The sequence below is a fragment of the Pseudophryne corroboree genome, chromosome 3 (genome assembly GCF_028390025.1).
Source record: "Pseudophryne corroboree isolate aPseCor3 chromosome 3, aPseCor3.hap2, whole genome shotgun sequence".
In the NCBI taxonomy this organism is placed as follows: domain Eukaryota; kingdom Metazoa; phylum Chordata; class Amphibia; order Anura; family Myobatrachidae; genus Pseudophryne; species Pseudophryne corroboree.
This window is the reverse complement of record NC_086446.1, coordinates 444,499,529-444,514,359: the sequence shown is the minus strand read 5'-3', so window position 1 is coordinate 444,514,359 and position 14,831 is coordinate 444,499,529. Positions and strand designations below refer to the sequence as shown.

General features: G+C 45.2%; 1 protein-coding gene and 1 long non-coding RNA gene across 3 annotated transcripts in view; one reads left to right on the top strand and one right to left on the bottom strand.

The window, feature by feature from the left end:
• LOC135055896 (uncharacterized) overlaps nucleotides 1-12,088 on the bottom strand; it is a 115,634-nt gene extending 103,546 nt beyond the window's left edge. The window contains exon 1 of the long non-coding RNA XR_010243846.1: nucleotides 12,031-12,088. This is a non-coding gene — a long non-coding RNA (uncharacterized LOC135055896). The remainder of the gene's footprint in view (nucleotides 1-12,030) is intronic.
• The window catches only part of SLC12A5 (solute carrier family 12 member 5), a 159,561-nt gene that overhangs the window by 15,335 nt on the left and 129,395 nt on the right, over nucleotides 1-14,831 (top strand). For both annotated transcript variants that reach the window (XM_063960460.1, XM_063960459.1), the window contains exons 2-3: nucleotides 8,917-8,996; nucleotides 9,999-10,130. In XM_063960460.1, the coding sequence (XP_063816530.1) occupies nucleotides 8,917-8,996; nucleotides 9,999-10,130 (212 nt within the window). The remainder of the gene's footprint in view (nucleotides 1-8,916; nucleotides 8,997-9,998; nucleotides 10,131-14,831) is intronic.

Here is a 14,831-nt window from a genome sequence, read left to right as displayed (position 1 = left end):
CCTTCACACTAGGGTCTATTTTCTCAGCAGCCATATAATTTACCAGTATGCTTTTGAGAAAGTGATAGGAAACTTAAGCACCCAGAGGAATACTAGATAAATGGCTAGAGAGAATATATATAATCCACATAGTTTGAAATTGAACCCATGCTCAAATGTCTGTGTTTCTTTAAATACGTATTAACATGGTTTATATTACCAGTATATAGTTTGCCAATTGCACCTGGATGTTGTCTGTCTTATAAACACATATTTTACAAAAAATTGCTACAGTACTTCTGTTTCAGATCCTTTTTAATATACTTCATCCTAATTGTGACATAAAATGTCCTTCTTATTGGAGTGCCATTTCACTGTAATAAACAGCACAGTAGGAGGTTGGTTTAATTAGAAACGATGTACAGCGATGTGCCGTTGTGACAGCATTTGAATACCAGCAATGGCATCCTACATCTCCCATACCGTGTCACATAGGGTGTGCAGGAAAATGCTACAATGTAAGCCTACCATAGGTATGTCATACCTCCCACTCTGCAGGACAGTTCCATTAGGAGGGGGAGCACTGTTACCGCTGTTCTGCATAGCAGAGCAATGGAGGCATAGATGCCGTGTGCGTGCGCACCTATATACAATGCGAGGAGAGCTTGAGGGCAGTCCAGGATCTCGGAGAATGATGGGCACACCTCCACAGTGATGCAAATGGGGGTGCTATGAGGCTCCACCCTTTTCCTGAGGACCACCCTTTTTGTACACGCATATATATATAAAGCTTGGAGAGGGATAAAGTGAAGAGAGATAAGGTACCAAACAATCAGCTCCTGCCATTTATCTCTTTCCAAGATTTGAGAAATGTGCAATCTTACATCGCAGTTTGGTTGATTTTACCCCTAGGTGTGGTTGAAATAATTATAATAAAATCAATACACGAAATGTAATGAAATTATACATAAACAGACAATACAAGGCTCTCAATCACAGTAGCTATACCAGAGAGAGCAAGATGGCTCTGTGGGCAGGAACATCATGTAGGAAATACTGATTTAGTTGATTGGCAAAGGGAATTTCTGGATTTAGTGACTGTGAATCAGTCAAAATTGTTATTTTTTTTTATATTAACGTAATGCTGTTTCCATTGTTTTGGCAATAATGAGACGTCTGTTGTTGATAGTAAGTGGCTTTATTATTACTTTGATAGAGATGAGCTGTATTGTGATAGGCCATATCATGCTGAATTCTCATGGAATGTGGGCGTTGGGGTGTTGGGGGAATTTGTATGATGCTGAGTATTGCTCACCTACCATGGCAAAATCTTATTGATAGGTTATGGCGATGGTGCAATAAGAGGCAATAGGAAAGCAGCCTTATCGCCATATATTGAGAAATAATAAGCTAGCCAATGATGATGTCGTTACTGATAGGGTCACTCTGTATTCTGGTGATTGTGATGACGCCAATGATATTTTAACTGAACTTCTGATCATATTTATACACACACACACACACACACACACACACACACACACACACACACACACACACACACACACACACACACACACACACACGTAATTACAATCACCAAGAGAGTAATGTTAATTATAACTAAAAGAACTGTAATGAGTAATAAGATGTTAATTACAAGGAGAGATAGGTTACTGATTAGTAGTTGGTTTGATGAGGTATGTTCATAATGATGGGGCAGTCGGTATAGGTAGTAAACAAATTGAATACGTTTGATTGCTTTTATACAAGTTTTGAAACTCTAAGTTGACTTCTAATATAAATTTTATTTTTTATCATGAGGTTTGTTATTCTTTATAATATACACATTCCAATTTGCAATAAAACAGGTTGGGTGTATGAGGGGAACTTCATCTGCTGAGGCTATCTATTATATTCCAACATGTAGCACTTTCACAGTGAGCCATGTGCTGGGTCGGTGCTACCATTAGGTGAATTTCAGCAGTTGCAGAGGACGCCTACAGCTGAAAGACATAATATCAGTCATCCAGTGTTTTTATTGTCTTTGTAATATCAGTGTTTAACTGGGCATACATTATGCAGATTATTGTCAGATTGGCCTGAAAACTGCATAGCGTATGTGTGCGACCGATCAGTGATGGTCGGACGGTCGGCATGAAAAACCTTTCAACATGCCTGAATGATCCGATCATTGATCGGCCGCATCTGGAAGTGTATGCACTGCTGCATCCGACCTCCCGACATTTCCCCTGTTCCCTCCATGTGGCCATAACTGAGAGTTATGTCACAGTGTATAGCCATGATATCCAGTGGGTCCAGGCTGTCCGATAAAATATCTGTTGGTCTGACGTACAATTTATATGACACTGCATGCCCATCTTTACTCCGGAAGTGTTGCACTTGGCTGTCATATCCAAGCTCCGGTTCCTGTCCTAGGAGGAGATAATGATATTCCCACGTCCCACCTACTAAGATAAGCAGAAGTGGAAAGGGCTCAATGTGAGGTGGGTGTGGGTCTTTCCAACAGGAGGAAGGAGCACCTGAAGTGCGCCCAGCACTGATCATATGGCACAAATATAAAAATATATTTACAGGAGGGATACCACTACAGTTCAGATATAGGGATATATGTTACAGGCTAGTTTACATTGTTCATGTCACTTGTACATTATGGGGTCTATTCAATTCATGTCGGAATTGCTGTCATGTCGGAAAAACTTAACTTTCCAACTTTTTTAGGTCGAATATGTGGCATTTTTCCGACAAGTTGGGAATTCCGAAAACACGTGGATCTGCAGATTAGCCGCGGATCCACGTATTTTGTAGGATTTGCGGGCACTTTCGACAGGTTTTTGGCCCATTTTCGACAATGCTGATCTGACTTTAAACAAAGTTGGAAGTGGAAACCTGTCGAAAACGCCTGTAAATTGAATAGTGCAGTGTCGGATCCGACACCAATTAAATACACCCTTATATGATGAAAATGAGGACTATTTTGTTTTGTATTTAATTTTATATTACTGTGATGCACTGTAGATAATGATGGCTCTGTGTGAAAGATTATAATAGTAAAGGCCTGTGACATAAGGATGAAAACAAGAAATGTAATGTAAGATAGGAAAGGTCATATAATGGTGAAATGTATATGGTGACTCACTGTATATCTGGCTGAAGTGAAGGTGATATATTTCTAACCCAAAGTGCAAGCAGGAAGCTAATATTGAGGGGTTCTACACTGATAATCATTGCGTGCTCAACAATAATTAGAAGATGGAATATTGGGGGTAATTCCAAGTTGATCGCAGCAGGAATTTGGTTAGCAGTTGGGCAAAACCATGTGCACTGCAGGGGAGGCAGATATAACATGTGCAGAGAGAGTTAGATTTGGGTGGGTTATTTTGTTTCTGTGCAGGGTAAATACTGGCTGCTTTATTTTTATACTGCAAATTAGATTGCAGATTGAACACACCACACCCAAATCTAACTCTTTCTGCACATGTTATATCTGCTTCCCCTGCCGTGCACATGGTTTTGCCCAACTGCTAACAGAATTCCTGCTGCGATCAACTTGGAATTACCCCCATTGAACGGTAATTTGGTGGTAGACTTATGATGATGATTGGTTCAAATGATATTGAGGAATGAGGCTAATATATTGGTGTAGATGTCACCATGATTTCTGGATCAATACACTTTGTTTTATATATGCGCTGAGGGAGGCCTGATGCATAGTTTCATGTAAGTCAGTTCTGCAGATGGATCTTGCGATGTTTAGCACTGTGCATGCATGCTATGTAGCCAAGTGTATGCTTCTGTGACCGATTTCAAGTCATACCCAACTTAGTCACATCGTCACCTGCAACTGAATGGGTGTAACTATGGGGAGTTAACACCTAGGCTAATGGAGCCCTTACACCTGCATTTAATTGGGGCAATTCCCCATTCTGCCGATGACTGGGCCGGAGGATCTGCAAAATCTAACATGTTGTACAATCTTGATTCACCGATTCTGGCCCAAGAATGGGCAGGTCGGGGATTTGTAATGTAGTATTTTGATGATCCTCCGAGAAATCACAGATCAGAGTCTGGTGATTGGTGAACTGGATTGAGGATTGTCATCGGGGAATTGCCGCTTAGCTGTATGAGCCACATAAGTTTAACGAGAGCATGTTGAGGTCATGTAGAAAGAACTACAGGCTATGCTGAGTTGTGTTAATGCAGAGATCCATCTAATTTCAGAAGGATCTCTTGCACCAAGTATAAGCCTGGCAGAGGTGTAACTAGGGTTCTTGGAGCACAGGATGTAGAATGGCACCCCCCCCCCCCCCCCCACACACACACACACACAAAAATAGAGCATATGCACGCGCCGTCAAAAAAGTGGGTTTGGCCACATACCAGAAAGGGCGTGGTCACTGAAAATGGGGTGTGCCAACATGACACGCCACCTGTTTCTTGTCACACTGGGAACATTCTTTTCAATTCCACATGTGCCTTGCCTATATGATGGTCTCTCACAATGTGGAACCTCTGAAGAAATGTATCCTCTAAGGCAGACAGCATCTTCAGTCACTATTCACTATTCATGGAGGAGATCACAATGTCCAGAAGATGCCTGTTGTGTAGGAATATTAACAAGGTCATCAGCATACAACAGCAGTTCAACCAGACTCATGTAACCTGTGTCACATTCTGCCCCTGTGTCTCTCAGCCACACCATCACCTAGCCCCTACGTTGTCTCTCAGTCACGTCATCATCTCGTCCTGTGTCGTCTCTCAGCACACTATCACCTACCCCCTGCGTCGTATCTCAGCACACTATCACCTACTCCTACATTGTCCCTCAGTCACACCATCATCTCCATGGCCGGATTAAGGGACAGAATTGGGGGACCCCGCCACTAGCAGGGTGAGGCGCCTTCCCTACCCACTTCCAGAGGCGTAACTAGGGTTTTCGGAGCCCAGGGCAAGATGAAGAGTGGCGCCCCCCCCCAAAAAAAACAAACAAAAACACAGCAAAAGAAGTATGTGCGCGCGCCGAAAAACGCACGCACCAGAAGGGGTGTGGCCACACTCCAGAAGGGGTGTGTCCACACACCAGAAGGGGTGTGGCCACTGAAAATGGAGCGTGCCAACATGACTATCACCTACCCCCTGTGTCGCCTCTCAGCACACTATCACCTACCCCTTGTGTCGTCTCTCAGCACACCTTCATTAAATTTTTGCACAGTACGCATGCAGAGTCCCCTTTTTACACAGTGCCAGATACACAATTGCCCCACAGTGCCAGATACACAGTGCCCCACAGTGTCAGATCCACAGTGACAGATACAGCGCCCCACAGTGCCAGATACAATGACCCACAGTGCCAGATATAAAGCCCCACAGTGTCAGATACAATGCCCCACAGTGCCATACATGCCCCACAGTGCCAGATACATGCCCCACAGTGCCAGTTATATGCCCCACAGTGCCTGTTACATGCCCCACAGTGCCAGATACATGCTCCACAGTGCCAGTTACATTGCCCCACAGTGCCAGTTACAATGCCCCACAGTGCCAGATACATGCCCCACAGTGCCAGTTACATGCCCCACAGTGCCAGATACATGCCCCACAGTGCCAGTTACATTGCCCCACAGTGCTAGTTACAATGCCCCACAGTGCCAGATACATGCCCCACAGTGCCAGTTACATGCCCCACAGTGCCATACATGCCCCACACAGTGCCAGATACAATTCCCCACAGTGCCAGTTACATGCCCCACAGTGCCAGATACATGCCCCACAGTGCCAGTTACATTGCCCCACAGTGCCAGTTGCAATGCCCTACAGTGCCAGATACATGCCCCACAGTGCCAGTTACATGCCCCACAGTGCCAGTTACATTGCCCCACAGTGCCAGTTACAATGCCCCACAGTGCCAGATACATGCCCCACAGTGCCAGTTACATGCCCCACAGTGCCATACATTCCCCACACACAGTGCCAGATACAATGCCCCACAGTGCCAGATATAAGACCCCCAGTCACTCACTGCTTCCTTCCCTCTGCTATGTGAGGGGAGGAGAGCGCAGCGCCTCTCCTGCCCCTCAACGCTCCAGGTCTCCGACGGCGGCTATGTGGCGCCGGTTCGTTAGCCAATCAGAGCTCGTGGACCGGCAGCCAATCAGGAGTCGGTCCGCAAGCTCTGATTGGCTAACGCCGCCAGAGACCGGACACACGCAGTGCTGCGCTGCAGTGGCAGTGAGGACATTGAGGGGCAGGAGAGACGCTGCGCTCTCCTCCCCTCTCATTGTAGCGTGACGGGGGCGAGTGGGCATGATGCCCTGGCCGCTGGCGGCGCCCGCCTCTGCTGGGCCTGCCAAGGCGCCCAGGGCACGTGCCCCACTCGCCCTACCTTAGTTACGCCTCTGCTCACTCCTCCAGCTCATCATGGGCACCACCTGCCAGGGAGACACACAGGTAAAATGTGGAGCAGTCTGAAGGACCTACCCCACACCTTTTAGGGGGACATGGCTGGATTAAAGGAGCGGCGGGTGCACGCTGCCGGGTAGATGGAGGGGGGGTGGGGTTGGGGGCTTTCACAGCAATAGCAGGCCGGGGCCCCCACATTCTCCGCTGCCCTGGGCCCCAACCTGCCTTAATCCGGCCCTGATCATCTCCCACCCGGCGTTGTCTCTCTGCTAAACCATTATCCCCCTCTTGCATTGTCTTCCCCCATCATTCTTGTCTCCCTGTGCCCCCCCCCCCCAATTCTTGGCCTCTCTGTGTCTCCCCCACTCCCTTTCATTCTGTGCCTTAGTGTGTGCCCCCCCCTTTATTCTATGCTTCTCTCTGTTCCCCCCCATCATTTTATGTCTCTGTTCTGTGTGTGTACCCCCTCCCCCTTAATTTTAACACCCTCGGTCTGTGTCCCTTCACCTTCCTTACCTTCGGCAAGGAGCTGGAGCCTGGGACCTTGAGAGACTGGGTGTCGGGAGCTGCCTGGGAGCAGGCAGCGGGGACTGTGTGCCTGTGAGGCCAATGCAAGCAGCAGGCAGGTTAGGGACCATGACGCTGGCATTGTGGTCATGCTCCTTCCCAGCAGCAGTACAAGTAGGAGGGAGCTGCATACTGCGGGAACGCCGCCGCAATGGTAACGGGCGGCAGCAGCGTAATAACGGGGGCGGGTGAGCATGATGCCCCCTCTGCTGGGCCTGCCATGGCGCCTAGGGCACGTGCCCTGCTCGAGCCCCCTTAGTTACGCCTCTGATGCCTGGTGCAAGTTCATGCTGGTAATGATGTCGCCTATTTAACCAACCATATGGATAAAGGTGGTGTGGTCGCATAGATGTATATGACTCGACATACAGGTTAATATCCTCATTTCATTTGGTGCACACTATTTAAATGTAAATGCATATGAATTGCAATGCCACTCTGAATCGCCCTCTCAGTGGCCACTCTTGTACACCTGCTCATTAATGCAAATATCTAATCTGTCAATCAGGTGGTAGCCATTCAATTCATAGAAACCATTGCAAATATTATTAAAAAGGATCACTTCTTTACCAGATGTGGGAAGAAGTGACTTTGACTGACTGGATGATTTGAGTATCTCAGAAACGACTGATCCCCTGTAGTGTTCATGCACAAAGTCTCTAGAACAGGGACGGGCAATAAGCAGCCCTTCAGATGATGATGATATACACATTCCACTGTAGATATTTGCCCACTCCTGGTCTACAGTTAAAGAGAGGTGCACAAAACAAATATCATCCAGTGAGCTGCAGCTCTATGAGCAAATACAACCTTGTTAATGAGAGGTCAGAGTAGAGTGGCCAGACTGGTTCAAGTTAACAGGAAGTCAACAATAATACAAGCAACCATGCATTACGACAGTGGGATGCTGAAATGCATTTGTGAATGCACAGTATATTGAAGCTGGGTTATTCATTGCTCCTGGTAATTAGGCACAGCAACTGGACACCAACCTGGTGCTTTACAATAATGCAATGGATTGACTCATAATTAAAAAGGGATCTAGTTTGAAGACAACTTCCTGGACCATCTTGTGGTCGCCATGACCACTGTGTCTGTTTTGTAACTGCAAAACAGAATCTGAAAAACGGTGTGTGAATAACGCTAGATGTAATATGAAGATGCTCTATGTAACATATCTGCCCTGGTTAATTAATGTTTTAGTCCTAAAATGGTTCTTACAAATGCCCCTCAATATTTTGTGTTATATGTACAGTAACAATGCAATATAATGCTAAATTGAGCACTGTAACTTATTCTCTCATTATCGCTAGCACAGCTGTTAAAATTGAGTGTCCACATTATTAAGCGGTGGGCAACGAAGGCCTGGATGACTGTAATGATAGCCCTTGATAATGACAGGGAAAGACTAAGTATGTGATAGGAACAAGAGCTGTATTATGGTAGTTATCAGGGGAATAATGAAGATGATGATGACAACGTGTAGGGAACTGTGGGCAAATGCTGGCTGCTCACTTATTTGCTTATTGCTTTAGAACTTCATAATTGATTCTCTGTTCATCAAGAAATGAGCACAGCTTAGGTACTGTGTTAAGTTTCTGTTGGGAGACTTTTTTTAGCATCACTCAACTTTAGTAACGTTGTTATTATTACTCCAGAGGTTCCGCCAGTCCAACTCCAAAGCATTACCTCTTGTACTAGTACTCCCTTGTAGGTGTTAAGTGCTTTCTTGGTAGTGCTTGTTATTTACGCGAGGTTCCACTGTATTAATTTACTTCAAGAACTGATCTCTTGTCAGTGTACAGTGAAAAAATAAATGTATGTTGTTAAAAGGAGGCCATTTACTTTAGGGTTTTAATGTCCATGGTCTGCGGAGAGATATAACTTTTTTTGTAATGGGGATCATGAGAGTCAAAGATATATTGTAAACGTTGTTTCTTTTCTCTTCAGGAGATGGGAATCCCAAGGAAAGCTCCCCTTTTATTAACAGTTCAGAATTGGACACAGGAAAAAATATGGCCCTGTTTGAGGTAAGTCATAGACTGTGTATAGAGATGGGAGTTGGTGAAGAGGGGTACAAGAAGGAAGCCATGACAGGCCTACAAACAGATAACTGCAGGTAAAACTCGTTTATAATATGAGTACTGGTAATTAAAACATATATTTGATGCAAGACTGTGGCAAAACTTCACACTGTTCTGCTTAAAACGAACCTTCCCTTTATGTAGTATTACTGTAGAAAATGTATTTCCCGGTATGACTAAATTGTTATTATTATTATTATTATTATTATTATTATTATTATGATGTAGTGGTTAGTTGTCCTTTTTCAAACACAGCCTATATAATGGCAGTCAGAGCTGATTGTCTGGTACTTTATTTCTCTCCACTTTATCTCTCTGCCAAGCGTTGCTAATACTTCCCCTAAGTATTATACTTCTGCCCTTCATCTCCTATGTTAATTCTCTTTACAAAAGCAGCGCAAAGAAAAACTGGAATAAAAAGTGGACTTTTGTCTTAACTTTTGTGTAATACCAATTACAGAGATATTTTTCATTCCAGTTTTGTACCTCTATATTCATAACAAGCCTTTTTATGGCACGTCTTTTTATTTTCATGAACAGTGCTACATTGTCTAGAATAGATCATGCTGAATGTTTGGGTTTCTGGTAGGGAGGTTTTCAGTGTTACCCTCATCATTCTCTGACCCCATGTAAAGGGGCAGATTGGGAACTGAAAGTGGCCCTGGAAAAATTTGTAAAAGTGGCCTCACGTGGGCAGCACCAGATGTATACCGTGTAACCATGGCGGCAGCACCACCCCTCACATGTCAACAAATACAACAGGCCCCGCATGCACATTGGCCACCGGGAATCTTCCCTCTGTGTAGTATTTTCCGCCCATGTGTAGTATTTGTTCAACAATTTCATATTTGTTTCTCGATTAACTTCTTATGTTACGCTTTCCTCTTACTTTTTCCCTTGTGTAACCTGCTAATTCTCCAAATTCTTGCTCATCATCCTGTATTACAGGAGGAAATGGACACGAGTCCTATGGTTTCCTCTCTTCTTGGTGGCTTGGCCAACTACACAAACCTGACACAGGGTGTAAAAGAGCATGAAGAAGCCGAAAACAATGAAGGGGCAAAGAAGAAGCCAATCCAGGTGAGACCTCTACCTACATCTATACCTGCAAAGGAAACCTACCACATCCATTGCTGATAACTGAGAAATTAGCCATCTCTCCTGATTTTCCTATATTCCTTATGTACTTGTTGATATGACTTTCTTCAAAATTGAACATATTATATTTATCCATGACTGCAAATATATTGCAAGTATTGACAAATGGCTGTAATAATTTGATACCCAAATACACCGAGAACTGTAGAGAGAAGACAATACGACCTATAAGTGGTCCTACTCTAATTCAGTGACAAGGGCTGACCTGAAGTATCCAGTGTCAGAGCAGCAGAAATGCACTCAATTGTGAAAACTCAAGATTCCCTTTGGAAGACAAACATTATTTTAAGACAAATTAGTTGAAGTCACTGAGAACATTGCCTCTAGAATAAAGATACCTCTTATACCAGAACATTATTGATCAGTCTTATAGATTGTGTTTTCTTCTTACATAAACTACTAAGAAGAGAATATGAGATGAAGGAGGTTAGGGTTTGTTAATGTCAAGAAAACTGGATGAGGACTTCTGGGTGCATAATCCAGTCCTCTCTTATTTATATAAACAGGAAAAAAAAATGGAAATGTGAGCAATGATTTCAAACATACAGACACAGTTCTATTGACAACACTTAGGAGGTAGACTATTGTTCTACAGTAGGTTACCAGATCACTCTACAGCCCCAGGCAATAAGAAAACCTCTCTTCCCCTACTCTACAAGAAACCTCACGCAGGAATATAGCATTGGCAGTAAAAGTCCATGATATCTGTATAAATTTGGCTTCCTCATAACATATAGGCCGGGATGTCACGAAGTCTGAGTTCAGCGGCCAAACTCGGATGTTTTTTTAAAGGGGCAATCACTTACAAGGTTAAACCATGCCTTGTTAATAATTGTTCCTTTAAACAATGTCCGAGGTTAGCTGGCATCCCGCATGGCTGCTGAACTTGGACTTCATTACATCCCAGCTAACATGTAATTCTGGCGGACACACTCCACAGCACCCAGAAATGGTAATTTCACTCTAAAAAATGGATTGAAGCAACAACTACTATAGAATTAGCACAAGTGGGAGCAATTCAGACGCATTTAGAGGCAGCTGTCAGTTGTCTTCATCAATTATTTGTATTATGCACAAGGTATCATGCACCCATAACTTATACACCTTTAAATACGGGCATATGCATCTGTCCTGCAGTCCATATGGGACACACTTTGCTAGCAAAGTGTGTCCCGGTTCCGGTATGAATGGTCGACAAAGTTAAGGTCGACACTCATTAGGTCGACCACTATTGGTCGACATTGACATGGTCGACATGGACTAATTGTCGGCACATGAAAATGGTCGACACATGAAAAGGTCGACATGCTTTTTTTGCTTCTTTTAGTGTCGTTTTCTGCGTAAGGTGACGGGGAACCCCAATTAGTGCACAGCATCCCCTCGCATGGCTCGCGGCATCGGGCAAGGTGCCTCGCTCCGCTACCGCTGCACTCGGCACAGGTTACCGTTCCCAATCGTAGTCCACGTGGATCGTAAAGTATGAAAAAGTTCCAAAAAATAGTTTTTCTAAAAACTCATGTCGACCTTTTCATGTGTTGACCATTAATCCATGTCAATGTCGACCAATAGTGGTCGACCTAATGAGTGTCGACCTTAACACTGTCGACCATCTCACCGGATACCACCTAGCACAAGGGGTTGTAAGCACAAAATGTGTCTCTGTTGGCATGGCTATGGATGCATGAGAGTCTTTTTATACATGTGTAGTAAACAAGAGCATTATGACTAATTTAAAAAGATCATCACGTGCCATGAAACTCCTCAGTATTGAATGACAGAATGACAAATTATATATAATAAAAAAATCTTAACAAGTACATACCAGGGTGATGTGGAGGGGCATATTGTAGGGTACAGGGTTCTCCTTGTGACATGCCTGGAAATATGAGGAACGCAGAAACAAATTTAATAAAAATTGTAACATTGTTTGGTTTTGATGTTTTGTGCAGAACTTTGTTGCTAACGGACCTATGTAGAAATAATCACGTCAGTTCCATGACTAATAACACATTTCTGCAGAGACAGCGGTTGTGAGGGAGGAGGCTTTGCACATTGGCCCTCATTCCGAGTTGTTCGCTCGCTGGCTGCTTTTAGCAGCATTGCACACGCTAAGCCGCCGCCCTCTGGGAGTGTATCTTAGCTTAGCAGAATTGCGAACGAAAGATTCGCAAAATTGCGAATAGAAATTTCTTAGCAGTTTCTGAGTAGCTCGACACTTACTCTGCCACTGCGATCAGTTCAGTCAGTTTCGTTCCTGGTTTGACGTCACAAACACACCCAGCGTTCGCCCAGGCACTCCCCCGTTTCTCCAGCCACTCCCGCGTTTTTCCCAGAAACGGCAGCGTTTTTTCACACACACCCATAAAACGGCCAGTTTCCGCCCAGAAACACCCACTTCCTGTCAATCACACTCCGATCACCAGAACGAAGAAAAATCCTCGTAATGCTGTGAGTAAAATACCTAACTGTTGAGTAAAATAACTAAGCGCATGCGCTCTGCGAACATTGCGCATGCGCAGTAAGCGACTAATCGCAATATAGAGAAAATCGTCAACGAGCGAACAACTCGGAATGAGGGCCATTGTTATTTATTGAAAAACTTTTAAGGAGGATGGTGGCTGTGGGGAAGGGATTATACTGTAAGATTCCTTTCTCTGACGTCCTAGTGGATGCTGGGAACTCCGTAAGGACCATGGGGAATAGACGGGCTCCGCAGGAGACTGGGCACTCTTAAAAGAAAGATTAGGTACTATATCTGGTGTGCACTGGCTCTTCCCTCTATGCCCCTCCTCCAGACCTCAGTTAGAATCTGTGCCCGTCCAGAGCTGGATGCACTTAGTGGGCTCTCCTGAGCTCACTAGAAAAGAAAGTATTTGTTAGATTTTTTATTTTCAGTGAGATCTGCTGGCAACAGACTCACTGCTACGAGGGACTGAGGGGAGAGAAGCAAACCTACCTGCTTGCAGCTAGCTTGTGCTACTAAGGCTACTGGACACCATTAGCTCCAGAGGGATCGAACACAGGGCCCGACCTCGATCGTCCGTCCCCGGAGCCGCGCCGCCGTCCCCCTTGCAGAGCCAGAAGACGGAAGATAAAGATGAAAAACGGCGGCTGAAGACTCCTGTCTTCATTAAGGTAGCGCACAGCACTGCAGCTGTGCGCCATTGCTCCCATAGCACACCACACACTCCGGTCACTGTTGGGTGCAGGGCGCTGGGGGGGGGGGGGGGGGCGCCCTGGGCAGCAATTAGTTTACCTTTTGGCACAAATAGCACATAATACAGTGTATAACACTGTATATGTGCAAAACCCCCCGCCATTAACATTATAAAAAGCGGGAGAAGCCCGCCGCTGAAGGGGCGGGGCTATCTTCCTCAGCACAGCCAGCGCCATTTTCTCTTCACAGCTCCGCTGGAAGGATGCTCCCCAGGCTCTCCCCTGCAGTATCCAGTACAACAAGGGTAAAAAAGAGAGGGGGGGCACATAAATTTAGGCGCAAATTGGTCTTAATAAGCAGCTATTGGGAAAAATCACTCAGTATAGTGATAATCCCTGTGTTATATAGCGCTGTGGTGTGTGCTGGCATACTCTCTCTCTGTCTCCCCAAAGGACTTTGTGGGGTCCTGTCCTCAGTCAGAGCATTCCCTGTGTGTGTGCGGTGTGTCGGTACGGCTGTGTCGACATGTTTGATGTGGAGGGCTACGTGGAGGCGGAGCAGGAGCCGATAAGTGTGATGTCGCCCCCTACGGGGCCGACACCGGAGTGGATGGATATGTGGAAGGTATTAACCGACAGTGTCAACTCTTTACATAAAAGGTTTGATGACGTAACAGCCTTGGGACAGCCGGCATCTCAGCCCGCGCCTGCCCAGGCTAGCTGAGATGGCAGACACAGATGTCGACACGGAGTCTGACTCCAGTGTAGACGAGGATGAGACAAATGTACAGTCCACAAGGGCCATCCGATGCATGATTACGGCAATGAAAAATGTGTTGCACATTTCTGACATTAACCCGGTTACCACTAAAAAGGGTATTATGTTTGGGGAGAAAAAGCAGCCAGTGACTTTTCCCCCATCTGATGAATTAAATGAATTGTGTGAAGAAGCGTGGTGTTCCCCTGATAAGAAACTAGTGATTTCTAATAGGGTTACTGATGGCGTACCCTTTCCCGCCAACGGATAGGTTACGCTGGGAGACATCCCCTAGGGTGGACAAGGCGCTCACACGATTATCTAAAAGGGTGGCACTGCCGTCTCAGGATACGGCCGCCCTAAAGGAGCCTGTAGATAGAAAGCAGGAGGCTATCCTGAAGTCTGTATATACACACTCAGGTACTATACTGAGACCTGCTATTGCTTTAGCATGGATGTGTAGTGCTGCAGCAGCATGGTCTGATACCCTGTCAGACAACATTGATAACCTCGACAGGGATGCTATTTTGCTAACCATAGAGCATATAAAGGACGTTGTCTTGTATATGAGGGATGCACAGAGGGACATTTGCCGGCTGGCATCTAGAATTAATGCAATGTCCATTTCTGCCAGGAGAGTATTATGGACTCGGCAGTGGACAGGTGATGCTGATTCTAAAAGGCACATGGAGGTTTTGCCTTATAAGGGT